At 38.8% G+C, this 17,610-nt stretch overlaps 2 protein-coding genes across 4 annotated transcripts in view; both read left to right on the top strand.

Annotated features, from left to right (window-relative positions):
• PDGFRB (platelet derived growth factor receptor beta) overlaps window positions 1-3,982 on the top strand; it is a 95,195-nt gene extending 91,213 nt beyond the window's left edge. For both annotated transcript variants that reach the window (XM_039340875.1, XM_039340876.1), the window contains one exon: window positions 195-3,982. In XM_039340875.1, the coding sequence (XP_039196809.1) occupies window positions 195-306 (112 nt within the window). In that variant the 3' untranslated portion in view covers window positions 307-3,982. The remainder of the gene's footprint in view (window positions 1-194) is intronic.
• A 3,124-nt stretch (window positions 3,983-7,106) lies between these two features.
• The window catches only part of CSF1R (colony stimulating factor 1 receptor), a 58,905-nt gene continuing 48,401 nt past the window's right edge, over window positions 7,107-17,610 (top strand). For both annotated transcript variants that reach the window (XM_039340874.1, XM_039340871.1), the window contains exons 1-2: window positions 7,107-7,221; window positions 15,194-15,347. The gene's annotated coding sequence lies outside the window, so the exon portion shown is untranslated. The remainder of the gene's footprint in view (window positions 7,222-15,193; window positions 15,348-17,610) is intronic.

The raw sequence follows: 17,610 nt of genomic DNA, 5'->3' as shown, positions 1-17,610 counted from the left end.
CCATCTCTCTCTTGCACCACTAACTCAAAAATCAAACTGGATGATGATGATTTTGATACTAATTATCATGGTACGAATGACCATGATGATAGTGACAATGATGATAATAATGATGATGATGATTCTGGCCATTCAGCTATGCCTACCACAATTGAATGGTCCTAATTCTCACTCTTTTTCTTTCTCAATTTTAGTTCAACCCTGAATGAAGCAAACACATCATCGACTATATCTTGTGACAGTCCTTTAGGCCCTGAGCAAGAAGAAGAAGAAGAACAAGCATCTGAGTTAAAGCCAGATTGCTAGGGTTAACAGTGCTCTGTGCTCCTGTATATGCTAGCACTGGGAACTTCCATCCGGTGGGGGAAAATGTGCACATCCCCTTCATTCAAACGTATCAAAGTACAGCTTGTCCCTCCTTCCTCTTTAACCTAAAACAGAAGCCTGGAATTATCAAAATAGGTCTTTTCTGAGACCAGGAACATCCAATAGGACTGCAGACTAAATCAGAACAATTCAAGTCAGTGTTATGTGATAATTCTTTGTAGCTTCTGAACTGAGATTATGTTCATTTCAAACTTTAATGCAGAATTTGCTCTTTGTTCACCATTCATGTTTCCACCTACTAAATCAGGATCTCAGAAGAGAATCTATAACATCTCTCATCTTTGAAGAGCCACAACAGTTTCTGGATAAAACTGCTCTCCCCATGACATAGCATGTCTGCACAAGGTCAAAGAAAAGAATCTCCCGGGCTCAGTCAGAATAAACGCTTTTTGATCCTTGCAACCTTACTTGACTGTTACTCATTTACTGGATTGTCAAGTGATGCTTTTAAAAATGTATCCTTAGAAAGGATAGAAAATGGACAAATGGACAGAAGGACAGAGATCATGTGCAGGAGTAGTTAAACTCACTATAGACTCAGAAAAGTCTCCTCATTGTTTTAAATTTCAAGCTCAGAAATTTAAGCTGGGGCCTGACTTTCTTCATAGGTCTCCCACTTCTTTCATTACAGCATTCCGCCATTAGGGGAAATGATTTCATGGGTTACAGGTACATAGATACTGCAGCTGCCCAGGCAGTAGCTAAGGACATTAGCTAAAGTAGCATTTTGTGTGTGTGGTGTGTGTGTGGGGGGGGGGAAATACAGAGTGCATAGAGACTCATCTAACGATTCAACTGAGGCACCAGAAGCAACACTCAGTATTATATTTTCAGCAGCAGGCTGCCCTTTCATTGGATGAAATGAAGTGATTAAAAAGGAATGCTTGGATTTATCCAAGACCGTAAGAGGATGAAAAATGGATCATACATTTTCTCTTTCTGCTTGTGCACTTTGTAAGCAAAAGGGCTCACTGCCTAATTGGCAGCTATATCTTTGGTTTACTTCAGAGGGTTATTATTAACAGCCATTGTATTCTGCTGAATCCTAGAGGTATTCAGTTGCAACAGGTAGGTCTTGGAAAACAAGGTTGGATCTAATTAGTCTTTGATGGGACTTAAACAACTAATACAAATGCCAAGGCTGTAGGCTGGTTAGGAAATTGAAAAACTTTCTCAAGCTGCAAGAAGCTCTTTCTTTATTGTTGCCAATGAGATGACATTGGCATGGATTTGTTATGAGGGAACATTTACCATTCAGTCTTTCAGAGGCTGGAGAGAGCACTTAATAACTTTGGGTTGCAATACCCATGGCACCAAATACCTTCCAATGTGCTTAAAAGTGGATCTAATTACTAGGTAGAAAGATCTAGGAAAGATAGGTCCCATACTACTTCCTATGATAAATGTGAGTTGTCTTACATAAATTGGCGGTCCCCCACCCCATTCATTTAGTGCCATATGTGTAGTAATATGGCACAATTATGAGGATTGTTTTGGCTGTGGCTGCCATCTTCCCTTTTTTAATCCACTGAAGATACCCCAGTACTTCCCATTGGCTGCTACTTAGGATTTGATGAGCAGGTAGCTAAAATGCTTTTGTGCATTTCATGTGTCTTTAGCTCTGCACAATGCAAACATGTATTCCAGTTTTGCTGGAAAGCATTCTATTATAAAAGGGCTTTTTTTAAAACAAAATCTAGTGTCATCTTCTACAAGAGGTAGTTCTAAAGTGTCTCATTATCCTCTTTAAAAAAGTATTTTAGCTACTTTTGATCACATTGTATTAACAGTAGATCAGGTATATTATATACCTATAGTTAGGGGGTGTGTGTGTGTGTGAATGAATCATATGGACAGGAGGGTATATATAAAGTTTATTTTCCTCTAGTCAATCTATTAACAATTTTCCATTTTTAAATAATATTCATATTTACTACCTTACCTTTTCTCTGTTATGTTTGTTCTTTTTTTAAGGTACTGTCAGAGTATTTGTTATAAATGTTCAGTTGATGTGGCAACAATAGAGTTAAGGAATGTTTGCAGGCAAACATGCCAATTTAAAGTCCAATGTTACAATAGCTAAAATGAATTATTCTACAAATTATGGCCAGTACTGGGTTTATCTCCTTCAAATATATTATATACCTTTTTCAATCAGCTTTTAAAAATATTTTGTGATAACATTTTCTAATTATCACCCAATTGATTATATTGTCTATTGAAAATACAAAAAGCATTTCTAATTGTATCATAAAATTTCTGAGAAGGGGACCCATAGTTAGATTTCTAACATGCTTTTTAGTCTTTAATAATATAGCATCACTACAACTTACTCCTACATTCCTAAGTAAGTTTTTCAAATTACTCTCACACTGCACATTTGTCATAGACTGATTTAAAACAGATTTATATTGAACGGTTAATCATTTCAATGGTCAAAGTAGTTTAGTTCCCAGGTAGGCCACCTGCCTTCATATGAGGCCAGGATATATTCTTTGCATCTTTTTTAAAAAATAAAGAGGCCGATCAAAAGTTAGACAGGCAGCTAACAAAATTATGGAATGGGATATTGGTGTAAGTTTGCTTGGCTTTTTAAGAACATAGAGTCAGATACAATTCACAGCAGTATTAGCTCAGTAGATTATTATTTTTAACTTTAACCTTAGTTTCTTTGACAAGGAGCTTCTCATTTGCCTTTTGACATACCGAACTGAACAGTTTTTCAATTGTACTTCTTGGGGTTTAAGTGCTTTATGTAAAATTGTCTCCGGCCAAGTGGAGCAACCAAGAACACTACCGCACTATCACCATCATGCCACTCTCCCGTGTGAAGCAGTACTAGTACATTGTTTTTGGAAACATTTGTTGATCTAAGATAAAGATTGGTTTCTTTCATAGAAGACTCTGCTACTGCTGCTTCTACACACTCAAAAGCTAAATGATAGCCAATCTGTCAGAAAGAAAAATGATAAATTTTCCTTTCCCTAGCCTCAAATTATTAGGTGCTATGTTTTTTTCAGATGGTTCCATTCCATTCTCCTGTCCCAAATGACACCAGGGCCTGCCAGTTCTAGATTGTCCTCTTGAAATGTAGATAAGTGAACAATGTTGATGAGTCTTTCACATTGGCTAGATGGAGAAGAGAAAGCAAGAGTTGACTAACCAAAGGGCCTTTATGCCATTGTGAATTTAATCGCCATAATTTGACTTAAGATAATATATTTTTAAAAGAGAATAATTCACTATGATACTTTTATATTGCTGATAATTGGCTTGCTTGGTTATTGGGTTTGTGAGGTTTTTATATATATGTATGTTTATATTAGTTTTGGTAAGAAGAGTGAATCAAAACAATTTCTGTCTTGAATGAAAGATGATAAACTTGGAACATCAATTTTTGCAAACTTGGTTTCATCTTTATTAATTTTCCATCTTTCTATAATGTTTTAACCTACAATTACTACAATAAAGCTCATATATAAATATATATCTTTCTACATCCAGCAACCACTATTAGCCAGACTTCATAAAAAGTATTGTCACACTAGTGTTATTTTCAAAATAAATAACATTTTTCTTAATGATGCATATACAATTTGTATTATTTGTCTTTCCTTTTCCATTGGGTTGTATTGGTTCTATTCACTGGAAGAAATAGGATAAGGTAGAGTTTGCTTGTTGTATTGCATAATCTAGAGCAGAACAGACAATTGACAAAAATGCAATGCATTGTCCAATTTTCCTAAAACTTCTTTTGTAGGTCAAAGGATGGGGAGTACAATGCAATTAATTGTTCTCATGGAAGTTGGCTGGTTATTGGCATTTAAAGCCTTGATCCCGCAAAGTAAGTAAGCCTTTCAATAGCATTTTGAATTCTAGAATCAAGCGTTTGAGGAGATCAGGAGGGATTGGAAAATCAATTTCTTCACTTCAGTCTATTCATTATTATAGATATCTTAAAGTGGGAATCCTTTCTCAATTCACATTATTCATAGGCACAGTCTTATACAACAACTTACTCCTTCCAAACTGAAATCTCTTTCATCTAAAAAAACCCAAGATTTAATTAAAAAAATCTTTCCAAAGCAATAGCTAACAAAGCCAGAAAAGAACTAGTTGAATTCTATGAGAAAATAATCCGAGTCTGCAGCATCGATTTATAGAAAATAGTGACTTTGTTTGTTTCACTATTCTAGTCCTCTTTGAATTAAACACTGACTTATGCAGATTTGTTCTTAGAATTAAATCAGAGAAATATTTCAAAGATCCTTTGAACAGTTCAATACATTGTTTAATGCTGATTCTCATGTTACTCCAGAATGAATGATTCACATGAAAATGGATCAAAGCAAGGAGTTTATAGCTGCTATTGTCAGATAAAATTCTGATGAAGCAGTCTACAAAGCGTTGATCATTATCTCTGCATGTTCATCTTTATAATATTTTAAATTATAGTGACATATATTTCCTTCCTGATTTGATAATATGTTTAACAATTCTAAATAAGGGAAGTTGAGATTAAATACGGATTTGGGAGATTTGGACCAAGATGGAAAAGTACAGAAAATAACCAAGCCAGCATATTTTGTTCACGTTTTCAAGTGAGAATCATACCAATAATTGATTCTATATGCATTTACTCAGACCTTTTTGTATTCTACTTCTTGAAAGTTTTCATACAAAATTTCAATCACCTAAATTATCGAATAATCTAGATTAGCATTGCATGAAGCCATCTTCTACTTAGTATATTTTCCTTCCTTTTTAAAAAAAAAAAATCCTCTTGAATACTGCTTTTTTTCCTCTGATTGTCTAACTTAGAAATTTATACAGTTCCACTTTTTCAGAATTTTGTCACAAGATTTCCTCAGAGATAGTTTAATAAGTGAAAAAGGAAAAAAAATCAGCAAAAGGTCAATCACGTTCAAAGGGCCAAAAGTAGAAATAAAATATAGAATAAGCTGTCAAGCCCTCTCGGGCTCGACACATGAAGAGGGGGGAACCAGCACAAAGTCAAGGCTTACCGTCTTGGTTGTGTGACGAACGAAGGAAGCGCATGCGCAGAAGAATATTGAATCGTCAAGCAGCTGTTTGGCGGCTATCTGACACTCAGCTGACGGGAGGAAGCCAAAGATTACAGAACATTGCAGGAGGACTTTAGGGCGTTCACAGAGAAAAGACAGACGGAAGAGATGTAACCGCTAAGTGGGGGAGAGTGCTGGTTGGGTGGTAGTAGGGCGAGGTCTAGGAGGGTGGATGGGTGGGGTTGGAAATCACTAGGTGAGGTTGTAAGTAGTGGATAATTAAGATGCACTTTCTTAGTGCATGCCAAGTTTTATTGATAGTAGATTAGACAAGGGAAATAAATATTAGGTGCGCCTTTTGTCTATGTGAAATGGCACTACTGTTCCTTTCCAGAATATTTAAGTATGTTTAAAATCAGTAGAAAAATTCAAGCAACATTTTACACAAAGCTACTAACATGACCCAAATGTGAGATCTTACAGAGCATGTATGAACTTAATGATGGTACTAATGCAGTGAAATATCAGTGCTGTTTTCTGGGATCCTCCAGACAGGTAAAAGTGAACCTCCTTACACCTTTGAAATCTTTAATTGAAGTCACAATAATTAAGCAATGAGCATGATTTGTACATTAGAATCAAACCATTGCACATTGCCTACATCAGTCCAGATGGAGTCAGGGAAGTGTTTAGCTTTCTCTAGGGCAGGAGAATAGGTTGACTTGTCTGTCATTTGTCTAGGGGAAACACTTGAAATTTCAGAGCCAACCTAGAATACAAGTCAGAATAATTTCAGAAAAGAATTGGAGGGTAAAAATGGTAGTATCTCACACATATTTCCACAAATTTCTTCATCCAAGCAGTATGGAATGTATTGCCCTGAAGATTTGGTTTTGCCAGCAAGAGTGGGGAACCCAGAGTAGGAGAGAGAGCCTATCAAATGGCTCATCTGACTATGTGTTGTCAACCAGGGGGAGCAGGGAGCTATTTTTAAAAAATATTTTTATATTGTGTTTTTACTGCTTCTAAACTGCCTAGAGTGATTATGAGCAACTAGGCGGCCATATAAATTTCCCAAATAAATATGTAAATAAAAATGTGGCTTATATCCTATTAGCCATTGCCTAGCACAATACTTAAAAGATGGGGGACAAATGCAAAATTGGGGGCAAATGAAACATTTGTGTGGAAAGCATTTTAGTCAAGTCAACTGATACAGGCACTCTCACAAAGGGAACTCACACTTAGTTCTCCTGAGCTAGGTTTTTGCATTAAGCACTACTCCAGTCTTAATTTTTTGGGGTTGAAAAAGTAGATATTTTTTCTTACAGGATCTGACAGAGGCTGAACAAGGAATACATTTTTTCTTTCTTATAGTCTTCCCCTAAATGCTAATGGAGTTGAAAGACAAAAGGAAACTGATTAAGGTACCAATATATATTAGACTTTCATTAAGTCACATTTTTAATCAGCAAAGTACTATTTTTATGCTGTAAACTTTTCAAATGTTTTTAAAGGAGTTTTAAAATTAAAGGAGATTCTTTTAAAAACTGTTCCTTCTGATCTTTCTTGCTCATTTTAGGAATTGTGGATTAATATTTCTCAGTTTTTTCTGCGCATAATACTGCTGGCAGAAAAATAGTTAATATGCTTAGTGTAATCTCAGGGCACAGAGAAAGCTTGGTTGTGGCACTAGGAGGATTGAGAGGCAGATATAGCTGGAAGATAAGCTAAAGGACTTGGTGGGAGAAGGAGACAATGGGTAGCTCTAGTTTCTGAGCGGATAACAGATCATGGGGATGAATGAAAGGTAAGTCTGGAACCCCATCAATAGATTTATTTGTAATACCTTCACATTAATGGTGCATTTAAATTGTTTTCTCTCCCCCCACCAATATGTGCATTTCAGTTTTCACAATTCTCCAGCTAACATGACCAGCAGGTCCACACCTTGAAAGTCTCCAGGGTGGCGCAGGTTGAACTAGCTAGTGTCCAGTATAAACAATCTAATATGAGCAAATCTAACAAAATCAAGCCTCCACATTTAACTGCCATCCACTAATACTGAACTCCAGAGCTGTTTCCCACATGAGCTTAAGGATTCCCCCCCACACACACACACCCAAGGTGGAGTAGCCTTTCAAAAGCTCTTGAGCTGTTGTTGCCAATCTTGGATGCAAAAAACCTCACTGCTGAGATAGAGAAATTGCTTTTTTATCAGGGGAGACCTGATTCACATGGGAAGTATGAGAAGGAAGCCCTGGATGAGAATCTGGCTCACTCAAATAAATGTTTCCAAAGTGGTGAGTCCTGGCAGTTCTGAAAAGCCATTCAACATAGATTAAAAACAGCCAGGTGACTCAAAGAGATCCTTTCATGAAGCCTCCTCAACTCCTCTGCAAGAGAAAGGGAAGAATGGAGCCGGATGCCTTGGAAGCCTCCCAGAACATTGTGTGATGATTCCCAGAATAAAGTCACATTTCACAATGATGTTTATATTTAATATTTATTCTTTATGCTATTTTATAATAAAAGTATTGCATTTTTTAAAAAAGGGAAGTATGAGCTGTTGCAGACAAGATGGGCCATTTTTGTCCATCAATAAATAGTCAGAGCTGAGTCAATAAGAAGAAAAAAAATTACACCCTTGCCTACCAAAAAAACAAGGCATGCTTTTAAACAGCTCCTGCAGTGGTTGTTTTTTAGCAAGAAAGGAATCAATTTTACCCACATGTAGGGTTATTATACTTCAACCTTCAAATATCGCCTCTGAAGAGATTTGTTTATGTAATACACCATGCAAAACAGTTCCTGAATCGGTTACAGCTCTTTGGATTTTCCCCATTAGAGCCAGTCTTGAAACAGTTTTTTGAAATTCAGCATTGATATGCCCTTATTTGTGCTATAAAAGCACAAAGCTTCTGCCAGCTACACATTTATATATGAAATAACAAGTCCTTATGACCAAATCAGTGCATGCTAGAAATACAGAGGGCTTCAGATCCAAGCAAAAGGGAGTTTTGAAGCATGGAAGACCACAACTGTAGTCTCAGAGAGGGGCCATACATGCATCCCGACATATTCTAAAACACCTATTTTGCCATTAAATTCAAAATGCTGTACTGTTCTCTCTCCTAGCAAAAAATATTCTGACTAAAAAGCCAACAGTGGGCCATAATCCCCCACAAACCCCCCTCAGACTCAAGCTTGGGGTGGTTTTCAGCACCTGTGGATGGCAGGACTGTGCAACTACGGAGAAGGCCATGGAATTTTAAGGGCCACTCTCCACAAGCCCTTTGGGGGGAAGGGAGGTTTCACAGATTGGAAGATGGATTTTTTAACCCATCTAAAATTTTAATAATCTCTTTTGTCCCTAAAGCAACACTCAAAATGAAAAAAAAAAAGAGTCCCACTTTGGGACAGTATACTGACAATACAAAAGAGATGTTGACAGCTTAGCATGAAAGTAAGATGAGAAGCAGTGGTGTAACCTGGCTGCACTTTAGTTGAGTATTTTGCAGCAGCAATAAATAGCAATAAATAAAACTATATTGACGTTGTCAACTCTCCCGTTTCAGCTGACTGGGGAGAAAGGGTCAGGAGGCATCTGGAATGCTCTGATCCTATCCCACCATACATTCAAGAGAGCACTTCATTTCTCTGCTGGTAGATGATGCTGGCTGGGGAAGGGAAGAGAAGCAAGGATTCTGCCAATTGCTGCCCTGAAACTATTTGTGTGTGCTGGCAAACTACTTTCACTAGCTCTGTTGCCAACGTGTGGTTAGCATAAGGCTGTGGGGTCCAGTGTTTTTTTATCCCAACATTATTTCTTCCCATCTCAAGGAGAAAAGGAAAACAAACTGCAAACAAGACAAAGAGCCATGCAAATGGGAAGCTATGAGAGATTCCTATGGCTGCTCTTGCTTTATCTCAAAGTGCCCAAGGTTGGAGACCCAACATGGAATTATTCTCATATCAGCATAAGAAGGAAGCATGCCATTTTGATCTCTTACTGGAGAGATTTGGAACAGGAGGAGCCATTGACTAGCAACCACTTATTGGCTAATGGTTTTCCCTGTTCCGCTATTGGCCTGGAATGGTATTGGAAGTATGACTTCTATAGCACTAACTCTTCAGTACCTTACAACCTGCAAGTATTGTAGAGTGTGGATAGAGAGGATTTAACTTTATGACCCCTCACTGTCTGTCACAGTCTACTATGTCTTAAAGAGATTGCTAATCTGAGGCTACTTTCTTCTGTCCTTGTTCCCAGGAACACATGCTCTTGCTCTCTGGACTTTCCTCCTGGAAGGAGATGTTTTATGGAGTACTTGGTGCTCTTTGAGCTTGGTTATTTCCTTGCAGTTGTTTCATTACCCAACTTGGTAATGATAATCTGTGCTAGTGAGCTTCAGGTTTTGTTCACTGTTTATATACAGTAGCTTGCCTGCAGTGCTGGCGAAGGGGTTCACATCAAATATCTTTTTATTGGGGTCTTTAACCAGCTTTTAGAATAAAAGTATAATAAAAGAAGAAATAGTTTAGTAGACCAATTAGTTGTTAAGGAAGGGCAAAAATAACAGGACAATAAAGCAGTGTATCTAATTAAAAATTGTGTGGAAGTTGTGTAAGTTGGAAAAAATATTTGGCCACCAAGTATGCAAGTATAGATTTAGTGTCCCTTAAAAAAATAATAAAATGTATTTGCATGACCCTCGTATTCGGAAATGATTGAACCAATCAGAGCATATTCTGAGGTATCACAGAAAGGGCACCGTATGAGTGATAGTTTACCTTCCTAGAACTACAAGGGCAAAGTCTCTGAATAAAGGGTCCTATGAAATCCTCCCTCCAGTAGAGCTGATGGGAGGGCATCAAATGAGGCTTAGAAAAGGTCCATCTATATTTGCTTAAGGTTAAGTTGTGAAAGTAAGCCACAATAGAAGGCAAAATTCTGCCATGCAGGTGCGGTGCCAATGAGATTGGTTAATTGTCTTGACAGCAACAGAGGATCAAACATGATTCTAAAATCTGAGATTAGGATCCTGATCCAGGCCTGAGCCTTAATACTTTGCACATTAGCTTCAAGCCTCACTACTGCATTTTGGCGTACCAAACAAAGCACTGAGAAAATTTGATTGGATGTCTTCAGGTTTGTGTATGAGCCAAGTTGTATCCTATATAATAATTGCTTTGTTGGGCTCTGCCTCTCCCTATCATATTTCCTTGTATATAAAAACCTGCTCCACTTCATCAATGCACTAACAAACCTTCTCCTTCCAACAAAACCTTGCACTGTAGCTGTCAGTTCTTTGTCTAAAAGCAAATGTTCATAGTCAAAACGTCTGACAGTCTCATAGATCTGGCCATAGTCAGATCAGCCAGGTCCACCCCAGAGGACCTTACGTTGTGGAAGGAGAGGCATTGTCACAGAAAAAATGCCCACCAGGAAATGGTAAGAATAAAGTCTTTCTTGAAACAAGAGGTTCAGGGGGTTATTCTGCAGTACCTGGCAAATATATTCTTCCAGGCATTTTAGATTTTGCGTTTGAACAAATTAGATTTTTACAACAATGTTGATGTTCAGTGCCTACTAGGTATTAGAACAAGTGATCTGATTTGAGGTTTATTTATTGCACCAATTTATGTAGCATAAATAAACAAACAATTCTGGGCAGCATATAACAGAGCTAAAATAGTTAATACACTAAAAAAATTAAAATATATAAAACTTAAAAGAATAATGGACAAATGGATAATAATACAACCACCTCACAAATCCAATCATGCCCTGGAGTCCCCAGGCTTGCTGGAACAACCACTTTTTAAGAAACGGTTGGAAACTCAAGAGTGGCAAGACTAACTTCACCTCAGGAGGGGAGAAGATTCTACAGTGTGGATGCCACAGCAGAAAAGGCCGGCCATGTATGGGTCTCTAGGCGACAGAACTCATAACATGCCTTCTCTGCGGGATCTGATAGGATAGACAAATGAAATCAGGAAGAAGTGGTCTCTCAAATAACCAAGTCCTATGCCATAAGGGGCTTTAAATGTTAACACCAGCACTTTTAACTGGATCTGGAAACAAACTGGTAACAAATGCAATTCATGAAGCAGAAGCATGATGTGTTTTCTACCAGAAACACACATAACTGCTCACACAGCTGTATTTTATACCTGAAGTTTTTGAGTATTCTTCAAGGATAGCCTTAGAGTGTGATTTCACCCTTTTCCATGTTTCTCCTTTTCACATCTTCTATTAGGTAGCTACTTTTAGAATTCAGTCGGAGGACTTTTATCATTATGAAGATTAAAAATTCAACAAGGAGAGTCAGTTTGGCATAGTGGTTAAGGCATCATCCAGGACCATGTGTTCTAATCACACCTTAGGCACAAAGCCAGCTGGGTGACTTTGACCCGGTCACTTTCTCTCTGCCCTAGGAAGGAGGGTATGGGCAACCTTCTGAAAAATCTTGTCAAGAAAACTGCAGGGACTTGTCCCGATAGTTGCCAGGAGCTAACATTGACTTAAATGTGTACAAAGATGTGACCTACTAATGTCTATCTCACCTCTTCTGCAATAAGCATCTTTGGACAGAAAAACTTGATCTGCCATTGAGAAATAGTTTCCTTTTTCTTTGCAGTTGATTTAATTTGTTCCTTTAAGTGAGTCAGTTCTCCTTAATTTGTTCCTGGAAAAATAAATAGGGAAATCAAAATTATTTTCAAAACCCCCCTCAATTTTGGAAAGTTGGTAAAAGTTGATAAATAGTAAACCTGGCTCAAAACTGTACACTAAAATCTCCACTGGTAATTCACATAAAATGTCTTTTTTCTCATATTTCATTCAATGATAACTTATCAACTCTCTGTGTGCCAACTTCTCTCCCTGGGCTCCTGGATCTCACCATGGGCTGGTAGTATAGTTCTGGGGGACTTTAACCTGCAACCCCTGGGGGTGGAGTAAGAGGTAGACTGGGATTTCATGGAAACCATGACTTGCATGGCCCTGATCCAAGTCATCCAGGGTCTGACTAGGAATAGTGGTCACACACTGGATTTGGTGTTCTTGTTGGAGCAATGCCTTTGTGACCTGGAATTGGTGGACCTGTCTTTTGTACCCGTTATGGTCAGATCACAGTTTGGTGACAATGAATTTTGAGAGATATATATCCCTGTAGGGAGGCAGGACCTATTAAATTGGTCTACCCTTGGCAACGAATGGATCCAGATAGGTCCCAGAAGGAACTGGGGATTATCGTTACAGATCTGCTACACAGTCCCATTAACCTCTTAGTCACTGTTTAGAAAAGGAAGGTGACTAGGTTCTAGATAGGATTGCTCCCATGTGACCTCTCCTAACCCACAGACCTCTGTCTTCTGCGATATATGGAGGAAATTGAGAAGAATAAAAAGGATGAAGAGACATCTAGAGCAGGATAGTGCAAGACAAGGGACGAATTCAATCAAACATGGGTAAAAGCTGCTATTAAGGCAGAGGTGATTTGGGCAGGGAAGTTGTTCTTGCACTAACCAAGTCTGCAGATAACTGACCCTCCTTAAGGTGAGCCACCTCCTCCTGAAGGAGGATACAGAGGTCACCTAAATGAGCTTGTTGAGGAATTTGCTGATTTTCTGGAAGAAAAAATCATTCAGCTTCATTCCCAGTTAGATGCCAGCATTGTTGCTGGTCCAATGGAAGCACCTGGGGCAGGTCCTTGCCTTATTATTTGGGAATGATTTGACCCTGTTGTTCCCAAGGAAGTTAACAGGTTCCTAGGGAATATGAGTGCAAGCACCTATTTTAGATCCCATGCCCTTTCTGGATTGTGAAAACTTCCTGGGAGATGACATGCGGGTGGGTTCTGGTAATTAATGCTTCCCTGCAGGATTGGGTAGTACATTTTAGGAGGCTGTGGTCCAACCTCTTCCTAAGAAGCCATTGCTGGATTCCACCCTGTTGGATAATTTGACCTGTCTCCAATCTTCCATTTTTGGGGAAGGTTGTTGAGAAGGTAGTTGTGTGGCAGCTCCAGTGGTTTCTGGATAAAATGGATTATCTAGACTAGAGCCTTAGCAGACCTGGATATGGGATGGAAACTGCATGGGTCACACTTTTTGATGATCTCTAACAGGATCTGCATGGGAGTAGGGTATCCATCCTTATTCTACTTGACTTCTCAATGGCCTTCGATACCATCAACCATGGTATCCTTCTGGAGGGGCTTCAGGATTTGGGGGGGGGGCTCTGTGTTGTCTGGGTCTACTTCCTTCCACTGTGGCCATTCAGGAAGCGAGAGGTACAGCCCATATCTGCTTTGCAGGATCCCGCAGGGCATGGTACTCTCTCCACTTCTGTTTAATATTTACATGAAGCCACTGGGAGAGCTCAGCCATCACCATGGATGAGATATCATCAATATGCTAATGATACTCAGCTGTATGTCTTGACCCATGGCCAGTTAAGCAATGCCATGACCTCCCTCTTGCAGTGCTTAGAGTCTTAAGGGTTTGATGGGGAGCAATGGGCTGAAACTTAAGTAGCTCTGGATTTAAGGTCCTTTGATCCAGGGATAATTGCCATCTTTGGTCTTGGATAGGGTAGCATTCCCCCAAACCAACCCAGTGCATAATCTGTGGGTTCTCATGGATTCACAATTCCTGCTTGAGGAACAGGTGGAAGTCATGGCCAGGAAGGCCTTTGCACAACTACAGGCTGTGCACCAGTTTCATCCTTTCCTGGACCAACAATCCCTATTCATTGTCAGACTCTAGTTACCTCTCCGTCTTTGATTATTGCAACACGCTCTACATGATGCTTTTCAAGAGTAGCCCCAAGAAGCTCCAGTTGCTTCAAAATGCTGCAGCCCACATGGTTATGTGCAGACCCAGGTGTGCACATGTGTCACCTCTCCTGTAGGAGATGCATTGATTGCCAATTTGCTTCCAGGTGAAATTCAAGGGGCTGGTTTCACCTTTAAAGCCCTTTATGGCTCGGGACTGTCTGGGTTATCTGAGGGACCATCCCTTCCCAGCTACATCCACCCAACTCACTAGAGCAGGGAGGCAAGGAATGTTGCGGGTCCCATCCCCTAAGGAGGTACATCAGGTAGGACCAAAAAGGGCCTTCTCCATGATAGCTCTTTCCCATTGGAATATCATCCCTGCAGAAATTATACTGGATCCCAACTTTCACACTCTTTTGTAAGACTCCCATATTTGACTTCAAGCTAATTTTTCTCATGTTGAATTTCAGCAACTGTACATACAGATGAGCAAGAAGCTCTTATGTCTGAGCTGAAAATCATGAGCCATTTGGGTCACCATGAGAATATTGTCAATCTTCTAGGAGCATGTACCCATGGAAGTAATTATTCTTCTCAGCATTTCCTTTCTGGTTCACAGAAATTTGTTTCCTTTCTTTCCTATCATTGGTTGAATCATAGGTTTCCAAGTGAAGATGACATACAGTATAACATGCCAGAAACTGAAACTGAACTCAGCTTGAAAAATCCTTTATTTTTATGTAGAGCTGTTCAGAACTGTCTGAGTTGAATGAGTAAGAGACTAAAAAATAATTTCACCTTCTCATCTTGAAGTTACTAAGGTTGAGAAATCCTGGTCTGCTGGATCCTATTCTAAATAAAAGGTAGAAGTAGATGACCCACAGGTCATTCTAACTATATGATTCTTTCAGTGGACAGCACACTTCACTGATCAATGTTGTTGTGTAGCAGAAAAATGATTGTACTTTCAAGTGATGTTTCTTTTCTGTTTTATAGACCCTATCCTTGTAATTACTGAGTTCTGTCCATTTGGGGACTTGCTGAATTTCCTGAGAGAAAAAGCTGAGCATCTCATAATCGAGGGTCTAAACTTGGAATCCACTCTTGATAGCATGATGGCCGATTACAAAAACATCTACCTTGGAAAAAAGTATGTCCAAAGAAGTTAAAAAGTCAGTCATCAGTGACCTCCACTTATATGGGACTTGGTTCTGCCACAATGGGCCTGGGGAATCCAGAGTGGGATGGAGCCCATCAAGTGACTCATTTGCGTGTTGTTGCCAGGGGTTGAGGTATTTTGTATACTGTGGTTTTACTGTTTGTAAGTTGCCCAGGTTGCTGTGGGTGAAAGGGCGGCCATATAAATTTTCCAAATAAATTCATTTTGTTTCATGAGACATTTAAGTAAAATCCAAGTGGCACAAATTCTTCTGAGCATCCCTTTTACCACTGTGCACTATGCCAAGATTTTACCTCAAGATCTACCTTATTTCTCTGCTTCATTTATTGTCAAATGTCTATTTCCAGAAAAATAACTCATTTTGTGCAAAGGATTGGAGAAGGTGGTAGGTTATTTTGCATAGACTCATAGAGAAAACAAATTTGCTGGACTCCCATTTGGTTCCAAATTTAAACATCAGTACAGGACAGAAATAGTATTGAGTATGTTACGCAATTTTCATTCCCTGGATTGTGCCCTTCATGGCCCTAGACCTCTCAGCAAATATTGATTTCCTTCTGATTGCCTGGAAGATTTGGGCTTAGAAACAGTGTATGATGGTGCCTCTGCTGTTTCTTAAGTGGGCAGTTCCATTCCAGGGGTTTGGGGTAGTAACAGGGAAAGAGTGGTTTCTCAATGTCCTTTTCCATATGCTATTTAACATCTACATGATGCTGCTGGGGAGTGAAGTATGCTGATGATACCCAGAATGTTTCACCATTCTATTTTTAATAGGAAATATTTATGTTTTATTGCCTGGAGGTCATAAAGTCTTGGATGGGTCAAAACAAGTTCCAATTAAAATCTCTGCAGGAAGTTTGTGTGACAACAGATCTGCTTGAATCATACACTGTTTCTAAGCTTTGGCTTTGGATGGAACAACATTTGCCCTAAAGGAGGAGATCTGCAATTTGATGTCTTCCTAAGATTTTCATCTTCTAGAACATGATAATCATAGTCAAGTGTCTTTCCCCATCTCTGGCTAGTATACCAATTATGGACCTTTTGGGATTGAAATGAAGCAGTAGAAAAGTCAATCACTAATTCACTAAGTCTGTCCATGCAATAATCCAGTAGATTAATATTGCTAGATATACTGTAAATGTAAACTGTACTTTGGCATTCATATTGGATCTCAGAAAACCTCTAGGACACACTTAGATGTACAGTCACTCCCTCCAATGCACCATGAATGAAAAGGGGGAAATGGAAATCTGAGTGTCTCAGCTCCATGAATTTGGTTCTATTCATTGGAATCCTTAATGTAAAAAGAGGTACATTTTCTCAGGCACGTTTATTCCTTGCTCCATATGGAAGAGATAGAAAGATGAATTGATCTAGTATACAGCAGATTTGTGGAAGAAACAGCCAGGCTTGACCCAGCTCCTACTTTATTCTTTTTAGCTTGATGGATATTGAATATGTTTCATACTTCAGCAACTGAGAACATCAGTTCATGTCAAATCATATTTATCAAAATTGTGTGCCTAATAACAAACAATATAATCAATTATTATTAGATCTCAAAGACCAAAAGTCATATTAAAATTTATGGCCCAGGCATTGTTAAACCCATGCTTCCCAATCTTTTCCTTCAGGCAGGCCACAGCATCATTAAACATTTTGGAGGTTCACCAGAGATGCCACAGTTGGTATCACAATGATTATGGGTGGTGTAACACCCAGGAGTTTCTTAGGTGATGTCAAGAAAGGAGCCAAAAACAAATCAGATTTTTTTCCAAACAAAGTCTTGGGAGATCATAAAATTGTATAATCTTTTGTAAGAATTCCTTATAAAATTGGAGGAAGAGTTCCTAAATCTCACAATTTTTTCAAGCAGGAAAAGTAAGAGCGACTGCAAACATACCACATTGGCATGTGCAAAATATACCAATGTCATTCCGGGCCAAAGTCCACCTTTAGCCATTAAAGTTCTCTAGGTGACTAGTGACTTTCCACTTAATCTTCCTGACAGGGTGATAATGGTAAGGGAGAATAGTTGTGGAGCGCTCCAAAGCTGTTGTATAGTAACAGCCATTATTTCCAGAATCATCTGTTCATGAACCACAGCAACATTTGGTTAAATATGTGACAAAATTCAGATGATACAATATATATATATAGATATACATGTATTTGAGTTATATACTGACATTCATTTTTGGACAAATATCCACAATTAAATGTGTGTGTG

This window comes from Crotalus tigris, unplaced genomic scaffold, assembly GCF_016545835.1.
Source record: "Crotalus tigris isolate CLP2741 ecotype Arizona unplaced genomic scaffold, ASM1654583v1 scf7180000017754.2947050, whole genome shotgun sequence".
In the NCBI taxonomy this organism is placed as follows: domain Eukaryota; kingdom Metazoa; phylum Chordata; class Lepidosauria; order Squamata; family Viperidae; genus Crotalus; species Crotalus tigris.
Note: the sequence above shows the minus strand (reverse complement) of the source record. Positions and strands in the feature narration are given on the sequence as shown.